At 35.9% G+C, this 19,306-nt stretch overlaps 4 protein-coding genes across 5 annotated transcripts in view; 2 read left to right on the top strand and 2 right to left on the bottom strand.

The window, feature by feature from the left end:
* The first annotated feature begins 3,760 nt into the window (after positions 1-3,760).
* LOC131671938 (WW domain-containing oxidoreductase) lies at positions 3,761-6,258 on the top strand. Its single transcript, XM_058948753.1, has 7 exons — positions 3,761-3,824; positions 3,899-4,163; positions 4,235-4,536; positions 4,622-4,817; positions 4,892-5,077; positions 5,142-5,397; positions 5,462-6,258. Exons 2-7 carry the CDS (start codon positions 4,069-4,071, stop codon positions 5,669-5,671), a joined length of 1,245 nt encoding a protein of 414 aa, XP_058804736.1. The 5' UTR covers positions 3,761-3,824; positions 3,899-4,068; the 3' UTR covers positions 5,672-6,258.
* Positions 6,259-6,965: 707 nt separating this feature from the next.
* On the bottom strand, positions 6,966-11,178 carry LOC131671934 (cytoplasmic dynein 1 light intermediate chain 1). Of its 2 annotated transcripts, none has more exons than XM_058948747.1 (10): positions 10,802-11,178; positions 10,601-10,674; positions 10,421-10,537; positions 10,100-10,342; positions 9,828-10,038; positions 9,565-9,753; positions 9,386-9,500; positions 9,134-9,253; positions 8,286-8,433; positions 6,966-8,206 (listed from the first exon to the last, which is right to left on the bottom strand). In XM_058948747.1, exons 1-10 carry the CDS (start codon positions 10,885-10,887, stop codon positions 8,091-8,093), a joined length of 1,419 nt encoding a protein of 472 aa, XP_058804730.1. In that variant the 5' UTR covers positions 10,888-11,178; the 3' UTR covers positions 6,966-8,090. The 2 variants fall into 2 exon arrangements, with proteins under 2 accessions (XP_058804730.1, XP_058804729.1); XM_058948746.1 differs by having other exon boundaries at positions 8,286-8,451; positions 9,110-9,253.
* A 150-nt stretch (positions 11,179-11,328) lies between these two features.
* LOC131671952 (large ribosomal subunit protein uL15m) lies at positions 11,329-13,126 on the top strand. The gene is made up of 5 exons (XM_058948789.1): positions 11,329-11,543; positions 11,632-11,786; positions 11,871-12,036; positions 12,109-12,268; positions 12,372-13,126. The coding sequence occupies exons 1-5, from the start codon at positions 11,436-11,438 to the stop codon at positions 12,671-12,673; spliced, it is 891 nt and encodes a 296-aa protein (XP_058804772.1). The 5' UTR covers positions 11,329-11,435; the 3' UTR covers positions 12,674-13,126.
* Positions 13,127-15,063: 1,937 nt separating this feature from the next.
* LOC131671932 (E3 ubiquitin-protein ligase MIB1) overlaps positions 15,064-19,306 on the bottom strand; it is a 42,815-nt gene continuing 38,572 nt past the window's right edge. Inside the window, exons 11-15 of the mRNA XM_058948744.1 lie at positions 18,888-19,198; positions 18,528-18,702; positions 17,119-17,323; positions 16,763-17,001; positions 15,064-16,686 (exon numbers count right to left, since the gene is read on the bottom strand). Of these exons, the coding sequence (XP_058804727.1) occupies positions 16,546-16,686; positions 16,763-17,001; positions 17,119-17,323; positions 18,528-18,702; positions 18,888-19,198 (1,071 nt within the window). The 3' untranslated portion in view covers positions 15,064-16,545. The remainder of the gene's footprint in view (positions 16,687-16,762; positions 17,002-17,118; positions 17,324-18,527; positions 18,703-18,887; positions 19,199-19,306) is intronic.

The raw sequence follows: 19,306 nt of genomic DNA on the forward strand, positions 1-19,306 counted from the left end.
AGATTGCTGCTGCTACATCGAAACAGTCTGTAGTGTCTTGGCGCAGGGCGACTTCTTAAATCGAATTCAAATTATAAACGGTATTTAGCGAAAAGCGCGTATAAATGGAAATTTTATTTCGGAATAGCATAAGTACGATTTGATACGTCGCAATGAAAAAGAGGCAGCGCCCATATACATATGTACGTTGAGGCCACGTGATTGAAACGCGCCAAAATTCGAAAGTTTTAGACTATCTTGGAAAATTGTCACTTACGGCACACAATCAACACTGTTAATGATGAAAACAATTGAATTAGTTAGTCTTCGAACACAATAAAATTTGTTACAATTTCGAGATTTCAGGGAGACAGGTAGATCGTTGGCGGCAGAATGGAGTTTATTAAAAATGTGAATCCAATTTCACTCAATACAGCCCTTGATGAGAAAGACATTTTCGTCTCGAGAAAAATTTTGCGTGTGCTTGCAGGCTACGCCGTGACTTACGTCGATGTACGCGGACTATACTAAAAATGGATCTAATGGATAATGCCTCAACACACATCGCGCGGATGGAAAGGCGTTGGCCTCGGAAACCCCTGTCGTCAACAACATAAAAATCCATAGTTGAGCGGACTATACAAAAAAATTTATTAAAACGTTAACGTCTGTAATTGATACCTTGTACGTCGTCACAGCTTCGAGACCCACTATACTATTCACTTTTAAGATTTTCAACGTAACGACAAACGGGATCGCGAGTACTGTCTTACACTGTTCATGAGCTTGCTAAGTGCGATGCTAAGTAAAACGTCGTTTTCTATGCACAACTCATAGAAGACTAGCTGTTCCACGAATTCGAAGGAGTTGCTCTTGAAGCGCAGTCAATTAAAGAGACTGAATTTCTTTTTGCGCACAATTCAGTTGCAGAAATGAAGAAGCACAAGCAATTCTAGCAGCTCAGGTAACTCTACGATGAATTATTTCCTTGTTCAAACACAGGAACCGATCAGAGTAGAAGATTACTGCCAGTAAGACGATTTGAACGTTGAATACCGAAGAACACGATCACAAATTGTCATTTTCGATTATCGTCACCGCCAGGTAAAAGTAAAAAGTTGGCTGTATCCTGCTCATATTATTTACATCTTACAATTAACCGTTAAATCTATATTGGCTGATTACAATTAACCTCTTAAGGACGGGACTGGTCGATATTTCGATCACTCAAGTATCAATATTTTTGAGTGATTTTAGAGATAATATTATGTTTTGAATATAGGAAATATAATGTAACAATTTTAGGTAGAATATTGGACTTTGAAATAGTGATTTCAAGGTCAAATTTTTTATTCGATATTTCAACATGTAAATTGGTAGATCTACATATTTTTATGCTATGAATATGAAAACAATAAAACAATAGTATTGCGTATAACAAATGAAAGATTATTATAAAGTCAAATATTTTGAGGTGAGAGGCAAGGGGACACACAAAAATAAAGCACCCTAAAGAGATCAAATTTTCGCCACATTCAAGCTGTTGATCCTGGATCATGCTGAAAGTGAAAACTGAAATATATCTTGCAAATGACATTCATAAAGAACACTATATTTTGGAGAATACCGCCTTGAACATAATTTAGTGATTTCATTATTTATTTTTACTTTGAAAGTCCTACAGCGTAGATATGAAACTAAGAGTAAGCACGTCAAGATTTTACCGAATTTGAGTAGACCTTTATGCTGAACTGCGAAACCTTGAACTTCATGAAAAAAAACTTCAGTACAATATTCATTTTTTTAAAAGATTTTTCTAATTTTAATGGTTACTTTATTAATTTGTTGTATTGCCGCATATTTATTACAAAATTGGTGCTCAGATATTATATTTTGTTCTATTACTATTTTATATAATCCATTAATTATTATTATTTTTTTACATATTTTTGACAAGTTAGAAAGTAAATTGATAAGTATATAGGATGAAACAAGTTCGGATGGCTTTCATGGCTTTGCGGTTAATATTATTGTTACTATTTTCCTTTGAATGGGAAAGTATGATAATTGGGTGATTGTTGCATTAATTATAATGATAATTATAATTTTTGCTTTAAGAGCTTGTTCTTTAGCGACTTTCTACATAGGAGCCGTCGAGCACATATCGGACATCGGATGTTAGACGAATATTGAAGTAAAAATTAAATTGATTGTTTGTCATCATCTAACCATAAATGTCAAATAACTAATTCATTTTTACACTTTCATAAAAAGTCTGTAGAATAAATGTTTTAAGAATTTTCGACTTATGTTATCGTATTACGGGATCTTTTTATTTTTAAAATTTGCTATATTTTTATGTGGTTTATTTCTTTCACTTTTACATTATCGACTACATAATTATTATAGTTAGTTGCTAATTGTGCATTATTAATCAAGGTTAATTCTACTTTTTCCGTTAACTATGTGGTGATAGGGTTTAAAAACGTTTTCTGAGTCCTTAGCAAAGGAAGTAGCTTTTTCGATGTCTGTTCGTCGCTCATAACTATCAAATGTTTACATATAGTTTGATTATACACCGTCATTAGTCCAATCAAGATACAAATATGGTACAAAAATTAAGGGATGGATGAAACCTATTCAGGAGTCCTTGAGACAATATAAATGAGATTTGCATCAATTTTTTTTATAGAACTCAAAGTTAGTAAAAACACGTTTTTTAATTCGATGAAAATATATAAACTAAAAGTTATAGAAAATTAAATAAGTTATTATGCTTACCATTGCTTGATTATTTTCGTTCGTTAGATATTGTAAAAATAACTCAAAACCCTCGAAAATAGTCATTTTCAGCAAGTTGAATATTTGTTACAAAAGAACGTATTCCTATTTAAATAAAGCTTTGATGTTTTATGAAAATAATGTTTTATACAATGGAATCTGTTGATTAGTTAACGAAAAATGTTAGTATAGTTTGCTAACAGATGCCGAAAGTACATAGCCGTAATTTTTTTTCGGTCAAAGAGAGGTATTTGGTCAAAAAAGGCTCAATATTTTTGTCAAAACGTCAATTTTAATATTTTATTAGGGACGAGTGGAAACATTAATATGGCATTAACTTCTTGTTTCCAACTTGTTTTCATCATAAAAATTAGATCTTTGACTTCCTTATATATTACATAAATGTATAATTTTAAAATTCGCATAAATGTTTTTACTTTTCTACGTTTTAAAAATTCTGATCTGTTTTCTGTTGATGATTAGGCTTATAAAGTGAAGGATCGAAACGCCGAAGACCGGCTGTGGTGGTGTGTACGGATCTCAGCCAGCCCTCTCTCCCGCGTTTAAACTAGCGCTCGAGAAAATTAAATGTATCTTAGTAACTATATAATGCACCATATTTTTTTTTTAAATCTGATTATATGAACTATAATATTGAGCAAGGTCAGCTGGATAATTGATAATAGAACATAAAATTAAAAAACGTGAGCTTTTGCCGACTTTGAACCTTCATAAAAACAATAAGTGACGTATGAATCTCGAGTTATTTTTTATGTATGGTATTTATTTACACTGTCGCGAAGACCCCTAGATAGATTTCATCCATCCCTTATTTCTGCACTAAATAGGTACTTTTCGTCTCTCTCGGTTGACTTATGGCTCATGTGCGACATCTATTGAGGAATTCAAGCTTTATGGCAAATTTCATTTCAAATTCGATGAAAATATCAGAAAATAAAACTGGCAAAGTAGATATATAACTAGTTATGCAAATGCGCTCTACAAAAGGATGATAAAGCAATACATTCCTTGGCGCAACTGTGGTTGAAAATCTTATCTCATAAGTATGGAGCTTATTAATTTGCAATAATTCCCTAGTGGCTTGTTTACGTGAAACGTACACACATATAGATTACAGATAGAAATCACGTGGGCGGGGTGTACCGCTGTCAACATTGTTATCAATATTCAGTACTTTTTCAGTTAAAGTTGTACATTAAAATAATTTTTACAATGACTTTACATTCATCTTTCTTGTAAATCATCGTATTTTATTCGAAAATATATAGTCAAATTTCAATAATCAACATGGTTGGAATTATAAATGATTCAGATAGTGAGGATGAGTTGCCTCCCGGCTGGGAAGAACGTGCCAGTATGGATGGAAATGTCTATTATGTGAAGTAGTTACCTTTACTGATAAGTCTTCAAAAATCCTTTATTTTTTATTAAAATGTCCTTGTCTACTCTGCAGCCATTATACCAAAATTACTCAGTGGACCCATCCTCAGACTGGTCGTAAGAAAATTGTAGCAGGAAAATTGCCTTCAGGATGGGAAAGACATATTTCAAATGATGGTCAAGTTTTATTTATAGATCATGTTAACCATACAACTACTTATACTGATCCTAGATTAGCATTTGCTACTGAATATAGGGAGTCTTCCCAACCTGTTAGACAGCGTTTTGATGGGTCAAGTACTGCTTTAGCAGTTCTTTATGGAAGAGATTTAAGGAATAAAGTTGCACTAGTGACTGGTGCGAATACAGGAATAGGTGTTTAAATAGTTTATTTACATTATTATTGATATTATTAACAATATTTATAAATTTATTTACATTATTAATTTTTAATTTTTAGGATATGAAACTGCAAGGTCATTAGCTCTACATGGATGTACTGTTGTATTTGCTTGTCGAAGTATAGAGAAGGCTCAAGCAGCTATAGATAAAATAAAAAAACAAAAAGAAAGTGTGAATTGTGATATTTTAGAAATCGATTTCAGTTCGTTACACAGTGTTCAGAATGCAGCTAATAAATTCAAGCTAAAGTATAGGTAAGTTAATTGTTTCTATTTTATTTGTATAATGTAAGAGTAATGAACTGAATCAACTTATAAATGTTTTTTAGAACTCTCAACATACTAATTTTGAATGCTGGTGTATTCGCAGTTCCTTATAAGTTAACAAACGATGGATATGAAATGACTTTTCAAGTAAACCATCTAGCACAATTTTACCTTACCTTACTATTGGAACATCCACTCAGAAGTTGTAACAAATCAAGAGTGGTAATTGTATCAAGCGAATCTCACAGGTAAGAAATACAAATCTTTAATTATGAAAAAGTTTTTTAATTATTATTTCAAACATTTGTACAGGTTTTCTTTAATTCAGTCAGTGGAAGACCTTCATCCATTAAGACTGTCTCCTCCAGAATATAGATATTGGTCTATGGGAGCATACAATGATTCAAAGTTGTGCAATATTTTATTTGCTCGAGAATTGTCAAGAAGATGGCCTTCTGTAGCAGTATTTAGCTGTCATCCAGGAAATTTGATTTCATCCGATCTTTCTCGGCATTCTTGGATGTATAGATTATTATTTGCCATAGTTAGGCCCTTTACAAAGTCCTTGGTAAGACATTATGAGTATATTATTGTATTAGTGTATTTAATTTTCAATTTAATTTACTTTTTAGCAACAAGCAGCTAGTACAACAGTATTTTGTGCAACTGCTTTCGAATTAGAGGGTACCACAGGAATGTATTTTAATAATTGCTACAGATGCGATATATCGGTTATCGGATTGGATTCACAACTAGCATCCCGATTGTGGGATGTCAGCCAAGAAATGATTGTTTCTGTTATGAAAAGAGATAAGTTATGGTATGATTTAGCTTTAAAATGATAAAATAATTGTAATATGTTAAGTGGAGGTATATTGATTAATTATTGATTAAATTAAATGAAATTAATGGAATAGGTTACATATAGTGCCGCTCGCGTTATTTAATAAAGTTTCTTTTATAAATATTTGATTGCAACGAGAACAATGGCAACATTTTTTAGTGCAAATGTTTTTAATTGTCAAGATTTAAGGCACCTTAATTTGAGATACAAAATATCTTTTTATCAAATGTTAATGTTAACAAATAATATAATAGTGCTAATGGAAAATATTTAGATGATAACCAAATGAATTTTAAAAGAAATTTGTATATTCACAATTTTTTTAATTACTTGTACTAATTTTTAAAATATTTATGAAATTTATAATAAAATCTGTGATACGATAGAAGACAAAGTATAATAAAAGACTGTTTTCTAAATTTTGATTGCTATGTAACAACAACATCAGATATTAATAATAGTATATGTATATAAATATAGCGTATTAATGAAATATTAGTCCCTAGCGAAGCGAATCATTATTAGATATTTTCTCAAATGAGGAACTTTCGACTGATGTAAATTTTACAGGATTAAAAAAAATATTTGCATAATCGAATCGTAGATTTTTTAATTTTCTTCACAATGTCCATATCATGAATTTTAATATTAAAAAAAAAAGAAAAACGTAAGTTCATAAGTGAAAATTTTAGATCCTTTTTCTGATGGTGTGAAAAGAAAGCGCTTAAAATTTTTAGAGCCTTATAAATAATAAATTCATTTTTTATTTATAGGAGCTTCAGTGTCACGATCTATGGTGATTCTCAACAGATTCTCCACTTTAATTTCGTGTATTAAAAAAGGGATTTTCATTTCGTTGTAATCTTAATAATAATTCAATCAATTGGAGATATTTCTCTTACTCGTTAGTTTCTAATGGAGATTTCTGAAATTTAATAACTGTTTATTTCCTAAATAATCTAATCTCATAAGCCACATAATTTATAACTTATCAATTGATAATTATTACATTATCAATTGACAATGGTTTTTTTGAAAAATTTGAAAGTACATATTTTTTCCTTCTTTATATTATTTGTCAGTGTTCAAGAAACACATGTATTTTCAAAAAATATAAATTTTGGGGTATTAGTATTCATTAAAGAAAATTAGGGAAGTAATTTAATGCAATAGCACCCACCGCGGCATTGATATACCAGTTGAAACAATTAATAATTACAAGTTATCGTACGATCACAGGTGATGGGACGTAATAAAATAGAATGTATGTTAAAAATGTTACATTTTTATTAATGACTTTCATTGCATTTTATCTGATGCAACACATCGTATATCAGTTACATATTTTGATGCATAGAATAAACATGATTTTTAAAAACCAATGGAATATAATCTAGTTTTTACAAAGACCGCTTGACATGCATAATTGTACTGGAATACGTTTTTACCTATCAAGAAAAATATAATAAAATTGAAGTAATTTGTAAAAGTAACCGATCACAATAGATTTTCGTATTTTTGAAATGATCAATATTGTTATACTTTTAATAAAATTTTATTTGATCGTTTCAGTTAGAGGGCAGTCATTCGAATCATTTGGATGTACAACTACAAGATGCTATTGCGAAATTTAGTTACGCTAAAATTCATGCAAATCCACTTATTTAACATGATTGTTTCAATTATTCTCATTTTAGTTCAATTCATAATACAGTTTTTTTTTACATTTGAGAATTTCGTAAAATTTTAATCTATAAAAGCATTGAAAAAATTACATTAAATTTAATTTACAAATGAAGTCCTTATAGTAATTTGATTATAAATATTTGTGCAAATATAACTCGCCTTCATATAAACAAAGCATTTAATGTTTGAAAGCTAAAAAGTATCAGTTTCAACAAGGACCATTTGTAGCATCAACACAATATAGAATTACGAGTTCGATGAAATATAAGTCTTAAATGAAAATACCATAGATAAATTTGATATTAAAAACACATCACTCATCGAGCATTTATGCAAGTTCAATGGGAGTCGAGACGGACCCATAATTTTTCTGGCACTGTTTGACTTGCTTTACAACCTTTTGTCTTAGGCTCATTTAAAAGGAATGATTATTGTCAAGCAAGTCGCGAAGTATGTTAAGAAAAAGAAGCAAAATTGAAAATTCTGACTTTGTTAAAGAGATTTTTAAGTACTGTACTGCGTTTGAAGCTTCCGAGTTGGTACTAGAGATTAACTAGATTTCTTTTCATATAAATTATAACCGCTTTTGAAAATTGCGCTTAACAATTAACGACATGCTTTATTATTCACACTGTGACATGACTGAAAAAGAGACGATGAAACAGCAGTCTCGTATGACTTGTCTCTTCTGCCTTCCATTGTAGAAAATGCGTTAATCAATCATCCAACTTTCAAGATTCAGTCGACGAGTCCAGATCTATTGGTGGGATTTTTTTCGTTTTCGTGATGCGATCAAGTTCAGCTGCAGCATCGTTACGCATCGTATTTTTATCTACAGTTCCTGCATCTAAATAACAAGAATAAACTCGAATTATGAGAAGATCTCAAGTAAATGCAAGTTATACAAAATGAAATAAAAAGCATACCAGCTTTAATAGGACTTACGCCCACGCTACCTGGGGAACCTGGTCCACCAGGCGAAGTTCCAATCTTTTTGTGCAGTAAGGAGTTGAAGAAGTTCGCCAGCACTCCTTCGCCTGAAGGCGTTGTACCAGTACCTTTGGGATCCAACTTCTTGTTCGGCGACGCAACCTATGTTTAAATCTTTCAATGCGTGCTTGGTGACAGTTATGAACGTTATCAATAAGCAATACCAGATCGCTCCATATAATGATTATGTAACATGCTTTTGAGACCTTTCTTTTTATACACCAACATGGTTTACATTAGTAGCGGGATTCACAATACACATTGGATGCATCAGTCATGAATTTACCGCCTTATTGGAAAACCAAGCTAAAGAATGAACAATGAAATGCATACGTTGTTTTCAAGCAATGGAATGCTCATGCTTGGATAGTTTCATACAAGTCACAATTTTTCAAGGTTCTACCAAATTAATTTCAACAGCAGCTGTCCAAGACATTCATTTTACGACAGTCATTATTTCGAGTTATGAAACAAAAAAAATGATTAATGTTCACACATGTATGTTTTTTGATGCGGTAATGGTTTTTGGAAAAGCTGTTCTAATGAATATTTTTGGTTGTGTGTAAATGGCAGATGAAAATATTAAAATCAATGGTGTTTAATATTTTTTTGTATGGATCAATGAATTGACGGAACAAAATGAAACCATGTAGTATTATAGTGAACAAAACATTAGTGATGTCACCAGATTTTGGTGTTAATACATCGTACGTTAAGCACTTGTAACACTAAAAGCATGCTTAATCAAAATGGACTAGACCTGTATGATTGGGCCCGTGCTTGCCTGATTCCTTGTGGCTGGTGACCTGTTTGCTGGGTCTTTTAGGCCCATTAATGCTTCTTGTTGCCTTGCCAAAAAAACTTGTTCATCTTCAGCTACAACTTCTGTTTGTTTAGTTACACCCTAGGAATATAAGAATATTTTGAATTTCATTTATTTGTTTTATAAGAAATATCTCTTATTCTCAAATATAGATGAATATCAAGTGAAAATCATGTACTTCACGTGAATATGATTTATTTAGAATGGTCTTACCTTTCTATGAGAAGGTGGTTGAACAATTACATCTCTGTAATAATCATCAGGCTTCATTGACTGCAGATTTTCATAAAGGATACTAATTTTTTTCATATTATCCCAACCAGCTGGGCTAAAATTGACAAATATATAATTACATACTAAAAAAATTTGACAGTTTGTTTAAAAAAACTTACATAAGAACAGCATCTTTTTCTACAACTAGAGCAGGAGTTTTGAAAGGTAACGAATAAATTCTATGTGTTAAATATTTATACAATAAATCGCAATTCTTGTCTTCTTTAACAGAAGTATAAAAAAGACCTGCACCATATTGCAAGCAAAATTTTCTTATCCATTGCTGCATAAAGTCAAAGTGCTCATCTCTGAAAAAATCATGTTACTATTATTATGAATCATAGGTTTATCTTTATTTGAAATAGAATACAATTTTATGTACCTATAATCAAAATCCTTTTCTAATGTTGACATGTAATCTGTTTTTGCTATAACAACTACAATATCAAGTCCTAGATTTGTTGTCAAAACTCCATCTGGTAGGGGCAAGTTATCAATACCTTCTTCTTCTAGATTATGACTTGTTCTTCTCATTGGACTTCCTGGATCTAAATCATCCCCAGGCTCAGTATAGTCTTGCCATTTCTTCATAACTGTTTAAAAACAAGAGTTTTTTAATAAGAAATAAAACAAAATGTTTAGATATAATCTTACTTTGTTGCCTACAGTCCTGCCACATTTGTTTGAATGAGTCAGTTTCTCTTGAAAGCTTATCAATATGTTCTCCTAGTACCCTGGACCAGAATTGCAACTGATCCAAAATTGCCCAAGGAGTGGTCATTGCAGCAACAAGCACTACAAGAGTATGTGGAAATCTTTCATTGTTCAAAGCAAATTTTAATAAATTTGCATGTCCTGGATCTCCATCTAGAATCCATACCGATAACCTTGTTTGATCTACAATATAGAATTGAATATAATTAAAGATATAATTAATTTTGACATGACGATTCATCAATTTCAATGGATATCTACCATCTCTATCATCATCCCGAACATCAATATAAGCATATTCTAGACCAGATCCTTTCTTTGGATCTTCAACTCCCTGTAGTTTAGCAATGAGCGTAGTCTTCCCACTTTCATTATCACCTAAAAGTATCAATGATATGAATAGAATCAATACTGACAATTTCAAAATATATTCATACACACCTAACACAAGTATATTTTTGTTTGATGGCAATTTATTACTATTACTATTTTGCACCTGAGCTAATATACTAGACCTAAAAAACGGGCAAAAAATATGCCATTGAGTACTCATAATTCAAAGTTAGTTTGCTGTGACATCCACAGCATATTAAGTGATATTACAAATTATAGCCTATTAAATATGCAATTTCCTATACTGACCATAGATTATCGTCGCCTGGTTCATCTTTATTTTTAGGATTAAAATCACCATTTAATAGTCCTGAACCGAAGGTTTTAGTTGCCATTACTTGTGCATTTAATCAACGGCGCAATCGGAGCTGTCGAATTGAAAATCTAACTATCGCTGAGAAGATCAAGACCAGCAGAATGTACAAATTCGGAGAGGAATGCCAGGTGTACAGCAAAGGCCTATCTGTCTTTTCAGCGTTTCTTGCTTCTGTCCCTATCTTTCTGCGAACTTTCAAGGTGTGATTTCACCTGCTCCGCCTTTTCGTCAAGTTGACGTTACCAAGGTAGCTGTATTATTAAATGCATGTGTTCTGTCACTTAACCAACGAAGTCATTCAACTTTTCAATTTCAACAAGTTTCAACGATGGGGTATGAAAATATTATTAGAACAATCGACACTATGGCCAACTAAGAAGAAGATAATTTAGCTTACAAGTTGGCATTCCTGCCTCATGTGTGATAACAGGTGACTAGTTTCATGTTAATCACGGGTTTTTGAAGCGAGCACCATGTTATCATTTAACTATGTCGATTATTTTTTATAAATCTTTTACCTTACATATGTTTATTTAGAAGAATAAATTAATTTTGTTGTAAACGAAAATGTCTTACAACCATTTGAAAGGTCGCGAGCTTGCTCTGGCTATGCTTAGAGCACTGCCAAGAGTAAGTTTAGCTAACCTCACATCAAATCCGGGATCTAGAAAATATGTATGTTTTTATTTTTAATTAATAGGTGCATAGATTTTTTTTTCATCGGTATAAAAATGAATGCTCAAATTTCAATTTTTTTATTCAGCCTAAAAGAGGACGAGGTCAGCATGGAGGTGACAAACATGGAGCTGGTAATAAGGGTTCTGGACAGAGACAAAATTTTATGAGACTTGGCTATGAAACTGGAAACACTCCATTTTATCTTCGATTTGGTTATGAACCTTATTATAAAGGACACCAGTGAGTATTAACAAATTTTCAATAAATAAAATTTCACCTACGATTATAGAATCTGATTCATATTAAAATAATTGCTACTAATAGTTTAAGACGGCAGTATCCTCCTGTGTCATTGCAACAGCTTCAACTGCTTATTGATACAAATAGAATTGACTCATCAAAGCCTATAGATTTAACAGCTCTAGTGAACACTGGTGTTATTGATGTTAATCCAAACTGGAAACATTATGGCATAAATCTTACGGATGAGGTATTACTATTAAATTATGTATTTCTAATTGCTTTTAAGCTTTATAAATATTTTAACAATAAATCACAATAGGGAGCAGATATATTCCAAGCAAAAGTTAATATTGAAGTTCAATGGACAACAGAACCAGTAATTGCAGCTATTGAAAGAAATGGTGGGGTGATAACAACAACGTTTTACGACTTGCAATGTGTGCATGCTGCAGTTGATCCAGTAAGGTATTTTAAAAAAGGTATAGTATTTGAAAACTGTTTCGATTCATGAATAAATTTAAAAGTGAATGTAAATTTATTAATTAAATTATTATGAAAATATTAAATAAACTAAAATCTTAGGAGAGCCAATACCTCGACGATTGTTACCTCCAAATGATTGTCTAGAATACTATTCAAGTGCTGCAACAAGAGGATACTTAGCGGATCCGGAAAAAATATCGCAAGAACGACTAGTTCTGGCACAAAAGTACGGCTATGAACTTCCAAGAATTGAAGATGATCCTGATTATAAAATGTTAACAGAACGTAAAGATCCTCGTCAAGTATTTTACGGACTGCAACCAGGATGGGTCGTGAGTCTGCGAGATAAATTGATTCTAAAGCCAAAGGCAGATTATCTTAATGAATATTATAATAGTTAAATTTTATACTTATATTATATTTGAGGAAATCTTATGTATGTACGTTATTAATGTTTACATTTTACATTTACAGTAAAATGTTTAATTAAAAGTATAAATGGCATTTAATAGACATTTTTACAAACTGTAACGTAAAACTAAAAACAAGTAGACATGTATATTGGTACAATAAAAAAAGTTTAGATTTGTTTATGTACTTTATATTGCAGAATTATTTTGAATTAATAAGTTGAATGCAAAATAATCAACAGCTGCAGTAAAAATGTTTTGTTGTTTCAAAATCTACAGTGTTTAAGTGGTAATCATATAAGTAAATAAGACAAAGAGTAATAGGATTACGTAAAGGTTTTGTAAATGTTGTATTTTCTAGTTCTTATTATGCATGTTACTGTTTGTTGAATAATGTAAATCATCATAATACATACAAATGAGTTTGAGTTTTACTTAATACATTGTTTTAAATAGCTCAATCAAAGTTTTATTATTAAAATAGATTTTGGTAGTAAATAAACTTTTTCTAGAGGTTTTTATGTCCCTAATAAATTTTATAATGACAAAACTTGGTAGAAGGTAGTCATAGACTAGCATGTAAGCAGTTCTTAAATTATTAATTTTAATGTTTATGACGTCCATGCGTCTATGTGATGTGTATGTCATTTTGATTTCCCTATCCAAGAATTCGATATCAATTAGCTTCCCTCTAAGGTTATCGAAAAAGAATTTATACATAATGGAGTTCTGTACAAGCCATGAACCAAAATTGCTCTGTTAATTATTCAGTTCATTGATTTTCGAGATATTATAACTATTACGAATGTACTTAATACTGGACCTCTTGACACGAACAGCCGTAACTAAATTACAATGGAATCTTTCATCGCGCAAGATATCATTTGAAAGCTTATATCGGTAGCTTTGAAATGATTTTGTCCATAGTCAATATCGTAACAGATATTCAAAGCCATCGTATTTAAACAACCATATATATTACTTTTTTTCGGTAAGCGAAAATGAGAATCTATAATAAGTACTTTTTAAAGTGGATCGTTTAAATGTCAGATATTGATACATACTATAACAACAAATAATTTTTATTTAATCAAATAAGATATTAACTTTTTAAAACGAACAATCAATTTGTCTTATCAAAAATAACAAATGTGTAAAAGGAAGCTTACTGAGGCAATCGGTTGGCTGCATTTTTTCAGCCCATTACAAATTTACGTGACTAGGGCAGAAAACAAATTAAAAAATGAATTTTTCGTGCATTGCCAGTTTGGCATTTTTCCAGATGATGTAATCAAACGTTGTACGTGCACTGAGCATTTGCTAAGATCCTCAAAAGGTTAGTGAATACAGGAAAAATAATAAAAAATAATAAGAAACTTGGAAGTTGTTTCAGTAACACATACAAAACAAATAGAATTTTAAAAGAAATAGAATTAATGCTTCAAATCAAATATAAAGAACTCGCGTTGTAAATTAAAAATGGAAAGATTAGTCATATTTATGCTGTACCTGCAATAACTCGTAATTTAGTTTTAAACGATTTTACACATTTTTGTAACAGCGGCTGAAAACCAAGTATTTTTTTATAGCTATAATTAGAAACAATAACACGTAGCCCTTCAGAAAGTTAACGAGACTTACCTTGCTGGTTTTTTTTTGAAAATAGCAATCTCTGTGTCATCCACGTCAAGTTTATCACCATTATACCTAAGGAAACCTAACTGGCTAGACGTGGTGAACGTGAAACGTATATCTTTTTTTTTAACATTCAGGTTAGCAATTTTTTACTTAATAAATATTTTGCGTAAGATTTTTTAGACTCTTCCACAGTCTGCATAGTCTGATTATATTTCGTTAGTTGTCCAATTATTTTGAATATACAGCATTTGAACTACATTTTGTAGTGAACATTACTATTTTAATTGTAGCCAACACTATTTTAATAGGAATCAATATTCCATTCATAAAGTGAAATAAGTTATGATTTATTATTCATTGCGAGAGTCACTGCATAATGCAGTACCATTATAGTATCCTTGCTTTGATTGTCATTTTAAAATACAGTATTAGATAAAACTAAAAATTAGAAAAAAAAACACTTTACGAACGATAATTAGCTCTTCTTGCTCCTCATTTCATTTGTCAGCCAACGAAATGAAATAATAGTGCAGAGTACGTAAAAACTGTACAAGTCAGAAAAAGATATTGTTCTGCTCTCCTATAGTACACGATATTTCAACTAAGATAAATTACTAACGAGAAAAAAATTATCCTGCATAAGAATTCAGATATGATAATTGACATTCTATTTAATAAAATCGAAATTAAAATATCAACAACTAAAGCCAAAGAATAAAGAGATAATATCTTTAACGTATCTTATACTTTATTGCCCTCTTTCAACTTATTCTTAACTTTGTACAATAACATTTAATGTAATTTACCCAACCATAAAATTATACAAAAATCAATGTATTAAATAAGAACAAACGATATCGAAAACAGCATTTGCACGAAGCATCAGTTACAACGTTAAAAATAGATCAAATAAATGCTATCTAAAACAGCCAAATGAATTAAGAATGACTTTTGATTATTTCTTATTAAATAATAGCCGAATGAAATGATTATAATATTCACAAGTGATCACTATTATACTAAAGTAATGTTAGATACATTTTAAAATCTGTCAGTAATTAACTATGCTAACTTACAGCTCTTATAAAAATTTAATAAAAATAATGAATGTTTGCGACGATAAGATAACATTATTCAATGTTGAATTTAAAAATCATTAGGAATAACGAATCACCGCTTATAAAATCATTAAAAGTTTAGTTGATTAATAGACATTTAATTTTCCGAAGTGTTTCAAGTATAATTAAAATAGTCTACTGTAAAAATCAGTAGTTTAATTAAAATCGCTCGTATCGCACGCGTGAATAATGCTAGTCATGTATCAAATTGTCGTCATTGAAAATGGCTACTTCATCTTGCATATTTATGATTTTGCCAATAGCATCTGTATAATCAGTGCTGTCCTCGTATGTTGATCGATGAGATTAAGATTATTCATTGAATAAATAGAAGAAATATTTTTAATTTTATGCTTTACAACGATTCAAGCATGTTTGTGCGGTTAAAATACTGTCTTCTTTCTACAGTCATTTGGAATAGAAGTTAGGATTCAAGAGATCTATTGAATACAAATGTCATCGTACCTATAATGCAAGTAGTGTATTTTCCGGTCTGTTTATAATCATTTTATAAAGCAGTAGGTGCTGAAATAATTCGACCATAAGGTATTATTATTATATACGTTGATTAGTAACAACCTAAATAGGAGAAAATCGCACTAATTCCAAAAGGAAAAACGTATGAAATATAAACAATAGATTTTCGAAAAAATCGACAGTTCCAAAAGTCATGTATTCTAATATGCTACTATAAGCGTCTAAGTATCAAAGTATACTTATCAATGTATAATTTGTTGAACGAACAAAAACAAAAGAAAATAATGAAATATACATGTGCCAGCAGGCGCCAAATTATTGCACTTGCGAGTTGCAACATTCATAGTCGACGAACAAGAAGAACAAGAAACAAACAGCTTTATCCGAGAGCGAATCGAAGAAATGTGGCAACAAAGGGGAAGAACTGTGGTTTCGGCTCGGGAAAGTTGTCGCACGCAGCTGGTCCGGCCGTCGAAGAAGCGAGGGGATTGGAAGCAGGAGACGCGGGCTCCGAGGTCGGTAACAGTCTTCTGCGGCTCTCTCTCCGGATCGCTTGGGTCGCTCGGGTCGCTCGGGTCGCTCGGGTCGCTCGGGTCGGCCGGGCAGCGCCAGCGACGCCAGCCGGACCGCTCAGTAGAGCAGAATGCGCTTGTCCACGGCCTTGCGGCAGATCGGGCACTCGGACATCTGGTCGCCGCACATTTGGCAGGTGCCGTGTCCGCAGAGGAAGATCATGTTCTTGAGGCGGTCCAGGCACACCGGGCACATGGTCTGCAAGCCGAGGCAGAGGCGCGCCGTTACGGGGCCGCGCGTCGAAAGAGAGGACGACTCGGGGAGAGGCACATACCTGCTCCTTGATGTCCTGCAGCTGCTGCTGCAGCTTCTGGATGTCGGTGTGGGAGGTGTCGCGGCTGCCGTTGTTCATGAGCGTGCCCGTCGGCGCGGCCGGCTGCGGCGCGGTCGCGGTCGGAGCGAGCGCCGGGCCGGCGTCCGACGCGCTCGCCGGCGCCGTGTTGACGTTGGCCGAGAGCGGCTGCTCGTCCTCGCCGCTCACGTCCACGTTCTTCATCTCTGCCAGCGCCGCCGCTGCGCGCGAGCGGGCAACACAAGCGACAAGGGTTAGTCGGCGGGCTGGCGGGGCGGCGGAGCGCGGCCGAGCGATCTTGCGGGGCTCGGCGACCCGCGACGGGCGGAGGTACGAACCTGCGGCGGAGTTGCAGCCCTTGACGTAGGTGACGTCGCCGCCGCCACCGCAGCACATCGACAGCGGGTACATGTGCAGGATGGCCGCGCGGCACTGCACGCACTTCTTCATCAGCTTGGCGCACAGCTCGCACGAGCTCATGTGGCCGCACGGCCGGAACAGCACCGAGGCCTTGCGGTCCGAGCACACCACGCACTCCTCGATCTGCAACAGCGCGATCCCTGATGAACGCGCCCGGCCCTGTCCCCCCTTGCCGCCAGTCGCTGCCCGTATTTGGATTCGCCATAGTCCGCGTGGCGCGACGCTGTCCGAACCGCGACTCGGCCTCGCCAGAGCAACTGTCGCTGGCAAGGATCGCGCGTCTGGGATCAACGACCCGCGAGCCTGTAAATTATCCGGCTTCGCGATTGGCATTTCGGAAAAGCGACGCCTACTGGCGCTCGACCGGGTGGGTTGCCACTGCGATCCCGATCCCTGCAGATGCCTTTTTTCATAGAAAATTCAGTTTCTCAAACTCGCAGTTTGCAAGTTGTTACGGAGTCTCGCTGCGAAGGTACAGTGTGAACAATTTCCCATACACCAAGTTAATGTGGGACCAAACTTTTCTCCAACTACCGGGTTGCCGGTGCTTGTGCAACAATTTAAGACTGTTTCGGCAAGGAGTAGCTATTAAAACTTAACTTTTCCAAAAGTTGCAGATAGGGAAGTGGCCATGGCCGGCGCGTACGTGTCGATGTGCGTCATACACGCCGTTAGCCGAGGTGGCTCCGGTCCGCGCGGCGAAATTGAAAAAATAAGCGCTTTGCTTATGTCACCCTCGACGGAGCTAAAGGCAAAGTTTAACGCGCGCGCTGAACTAATTGAAGTTGGCCGGAAGTTTGGTACAAATGCAGTTCACCAAACGAAACGATTTTATTGACTTTCGGGAAGTACTCCCGGCAGAACCGGCTGTCTTTTCAACTTTAGCCCTTTTCGGGAGCTTTCGATTTTCCGACGGCCGGCGCGCCTCTCATCCGGAGAGATTCGGTTCGGAAACGACATTGTCTCGCGAGGGCGTCCCTGGCTCGCGACACCGCGCGGCGCGCGAATCGCAGCCCGCGCTTTCGGGAAGAGGAGCCGCAATTTATTCAGCAACGATCGATCGTGCCGTAAAAGTCGCCGAAAGTCGCGGCGATCCCACGGAGCCGAGTCTTTCGTCGGGGATCGGAACGAAATGAAAATCCGGAGCTCTAATTGCAGCGGACCCGATCAAAGAAAAAATTGGCCGGATTTCGCCGGCTGGCTCGAGCCGCGATTATTAGTCGCGTCGAGGGAGGGGAAGGGGGACGGACAGGGGGAGGGACAGGGGGAGGGACAGGGGGAGGGACAGGGGGAGAAGAGGGAGGGGCCGCGGGGGCCACCGACCGACCTTGATGCGGCTGGCGACGTTCTCGCGGCAGAGCAGGCACTTCTTGACTCTGGGCGCGCAGGCGTTGCAGCAGCTGACGTGTCCGCAGGGCCCGAACAGCACCTCGCGCTTGGCGTCCGAGCAGACCAGGCACTCGTCGATGTTGGTCGAGGGTGCAGCGCTCTCGATGTCGTGCCTGCGGTCAGAGTGCGTTCGATAATTCATGCGACAGCGGACCGCCGCGCCGCTCGCGTTTCGCCTCTCCCCTGCATCGAACGTCGTGCAGCGCCGACTCGTCGCGCGGCCGCGACGAGTCGGCAGCCGAGGGGGGCCCGAGAGGCTCGTTACCGTTGGCACGGCTCGAGGAGCCGTTATACTGACTCGTTTTTGTTCTTGTGACAGGTGGTGAGGGTCTTGCAGAGGTTGGGGTCGGGGCAGAGGTCCAGAGGCGTCTGGCCCTTCTTGTTCTTGAGCTCGAGGTCGGCGCCGTGGGCCGCGAGGAAGCAGGCGATGAACGAGCTGCTCTTCTTGTCCTGGCCCTGCGAGCCCAGGCCCATCAGCAGCCGGCCCACGTCCTGCACGTCCTGCAGCTGGCGCAGCTGCGACAGCGTGTGGTGGCGCAGCGCCTCGTGCAGCGGCGTGTCGCCGTCCTTGTCGGCCACGTTCAGGTTGGCGCCCTCGCGCACCAGCAGCTGCAACAACAGGCCAGCGCGGCGATAAGGTGGCGCGCGCCCAGGCCCCGCGAATCCGACGACTATCCCCCGAGGCCGATTCTCCCGGATCGCGCGCGGCCCCGAACG

The sequence above is a fragment of the Phymastichus coffea genome, unplaced genomic scaffold (assembly GCF_024137745.1).
Source record: "Phymastichus coffea isolate CEN01 unplaced genomic scaffold, Cenicafe_Pcof_1.1 PCOF00139, whole genome shotgun sequence".
NCBI lineage: Eukaryota > Metazoa > Arthropoda > Insecta > Hymenoptera > Eulophidae > Phymastichus > Phymastichus coffea.

Bases quoted from the DNA above. Each gene is read 5' to 3' on its own strand.
- LOC131671938 (XM_058948753.1), top strand. From the start codon at position 4,069: ATGGTTGGAATTATAAATGATTCAGATAGTGAGGATGAGTTGCCTCCC. The intron at 4,537-4,621 runs GTGTTTAAATAG...TTTAATTTTTAG, and splicing joins TGGTGCGAATACAGGAATAG to GATATGAAACTGCAAGGTCA. The intron at 4,818-4,891 runs GTAAGTTAATTG...AATGTTTTTTAG, and splicing joins AAATTCAAGCTAAAGTATAG to AACTCTCAACATACTAATTT.
- LOC131671934 (XM_058948746.1), bottom strand. From the start codon at position 10,887: ATGGCAACTAAAACCTTCGGTTCAGGACTATTAAATGGTGATTTTAAT. The intron at 9,501-9,564 runs GTAAGTTTTTTT...TGTCAATTTTAG, and splicing joins GAAAAAGATGCTGTTCTTAT to CCCAGCTGGTTGGGATAATA. The intron at 9,254-9,385 runs GTAAGACCATTC...TTATATTCCTAG, and splicing joins AACCACCTTCTCATAGAAAG to GGTGTAACTAAACAAACAGA.
- LOC131671952 (XM_058948789.1), top strand. From the start codon at position 11,436: ATGTCTTACAACCATTTGAAAGGTCGCGAGCTTGCTCTGGCTATGCTT. The intron at 11,787-11,870 runs GTGAGTATTAAC...TGCTACTAATAG, and splicing joins CCTTATTATAAAGGACACCA to TTTAAGACGGCAGTATCCTC. The intron at 12,269-12,371 runs GTATAGTATTTG...CTAAAATCTTAG, and splicing joins AGTAAGGTATTTTAAAAAAG to GAGAGCCAATACCTCGACGA.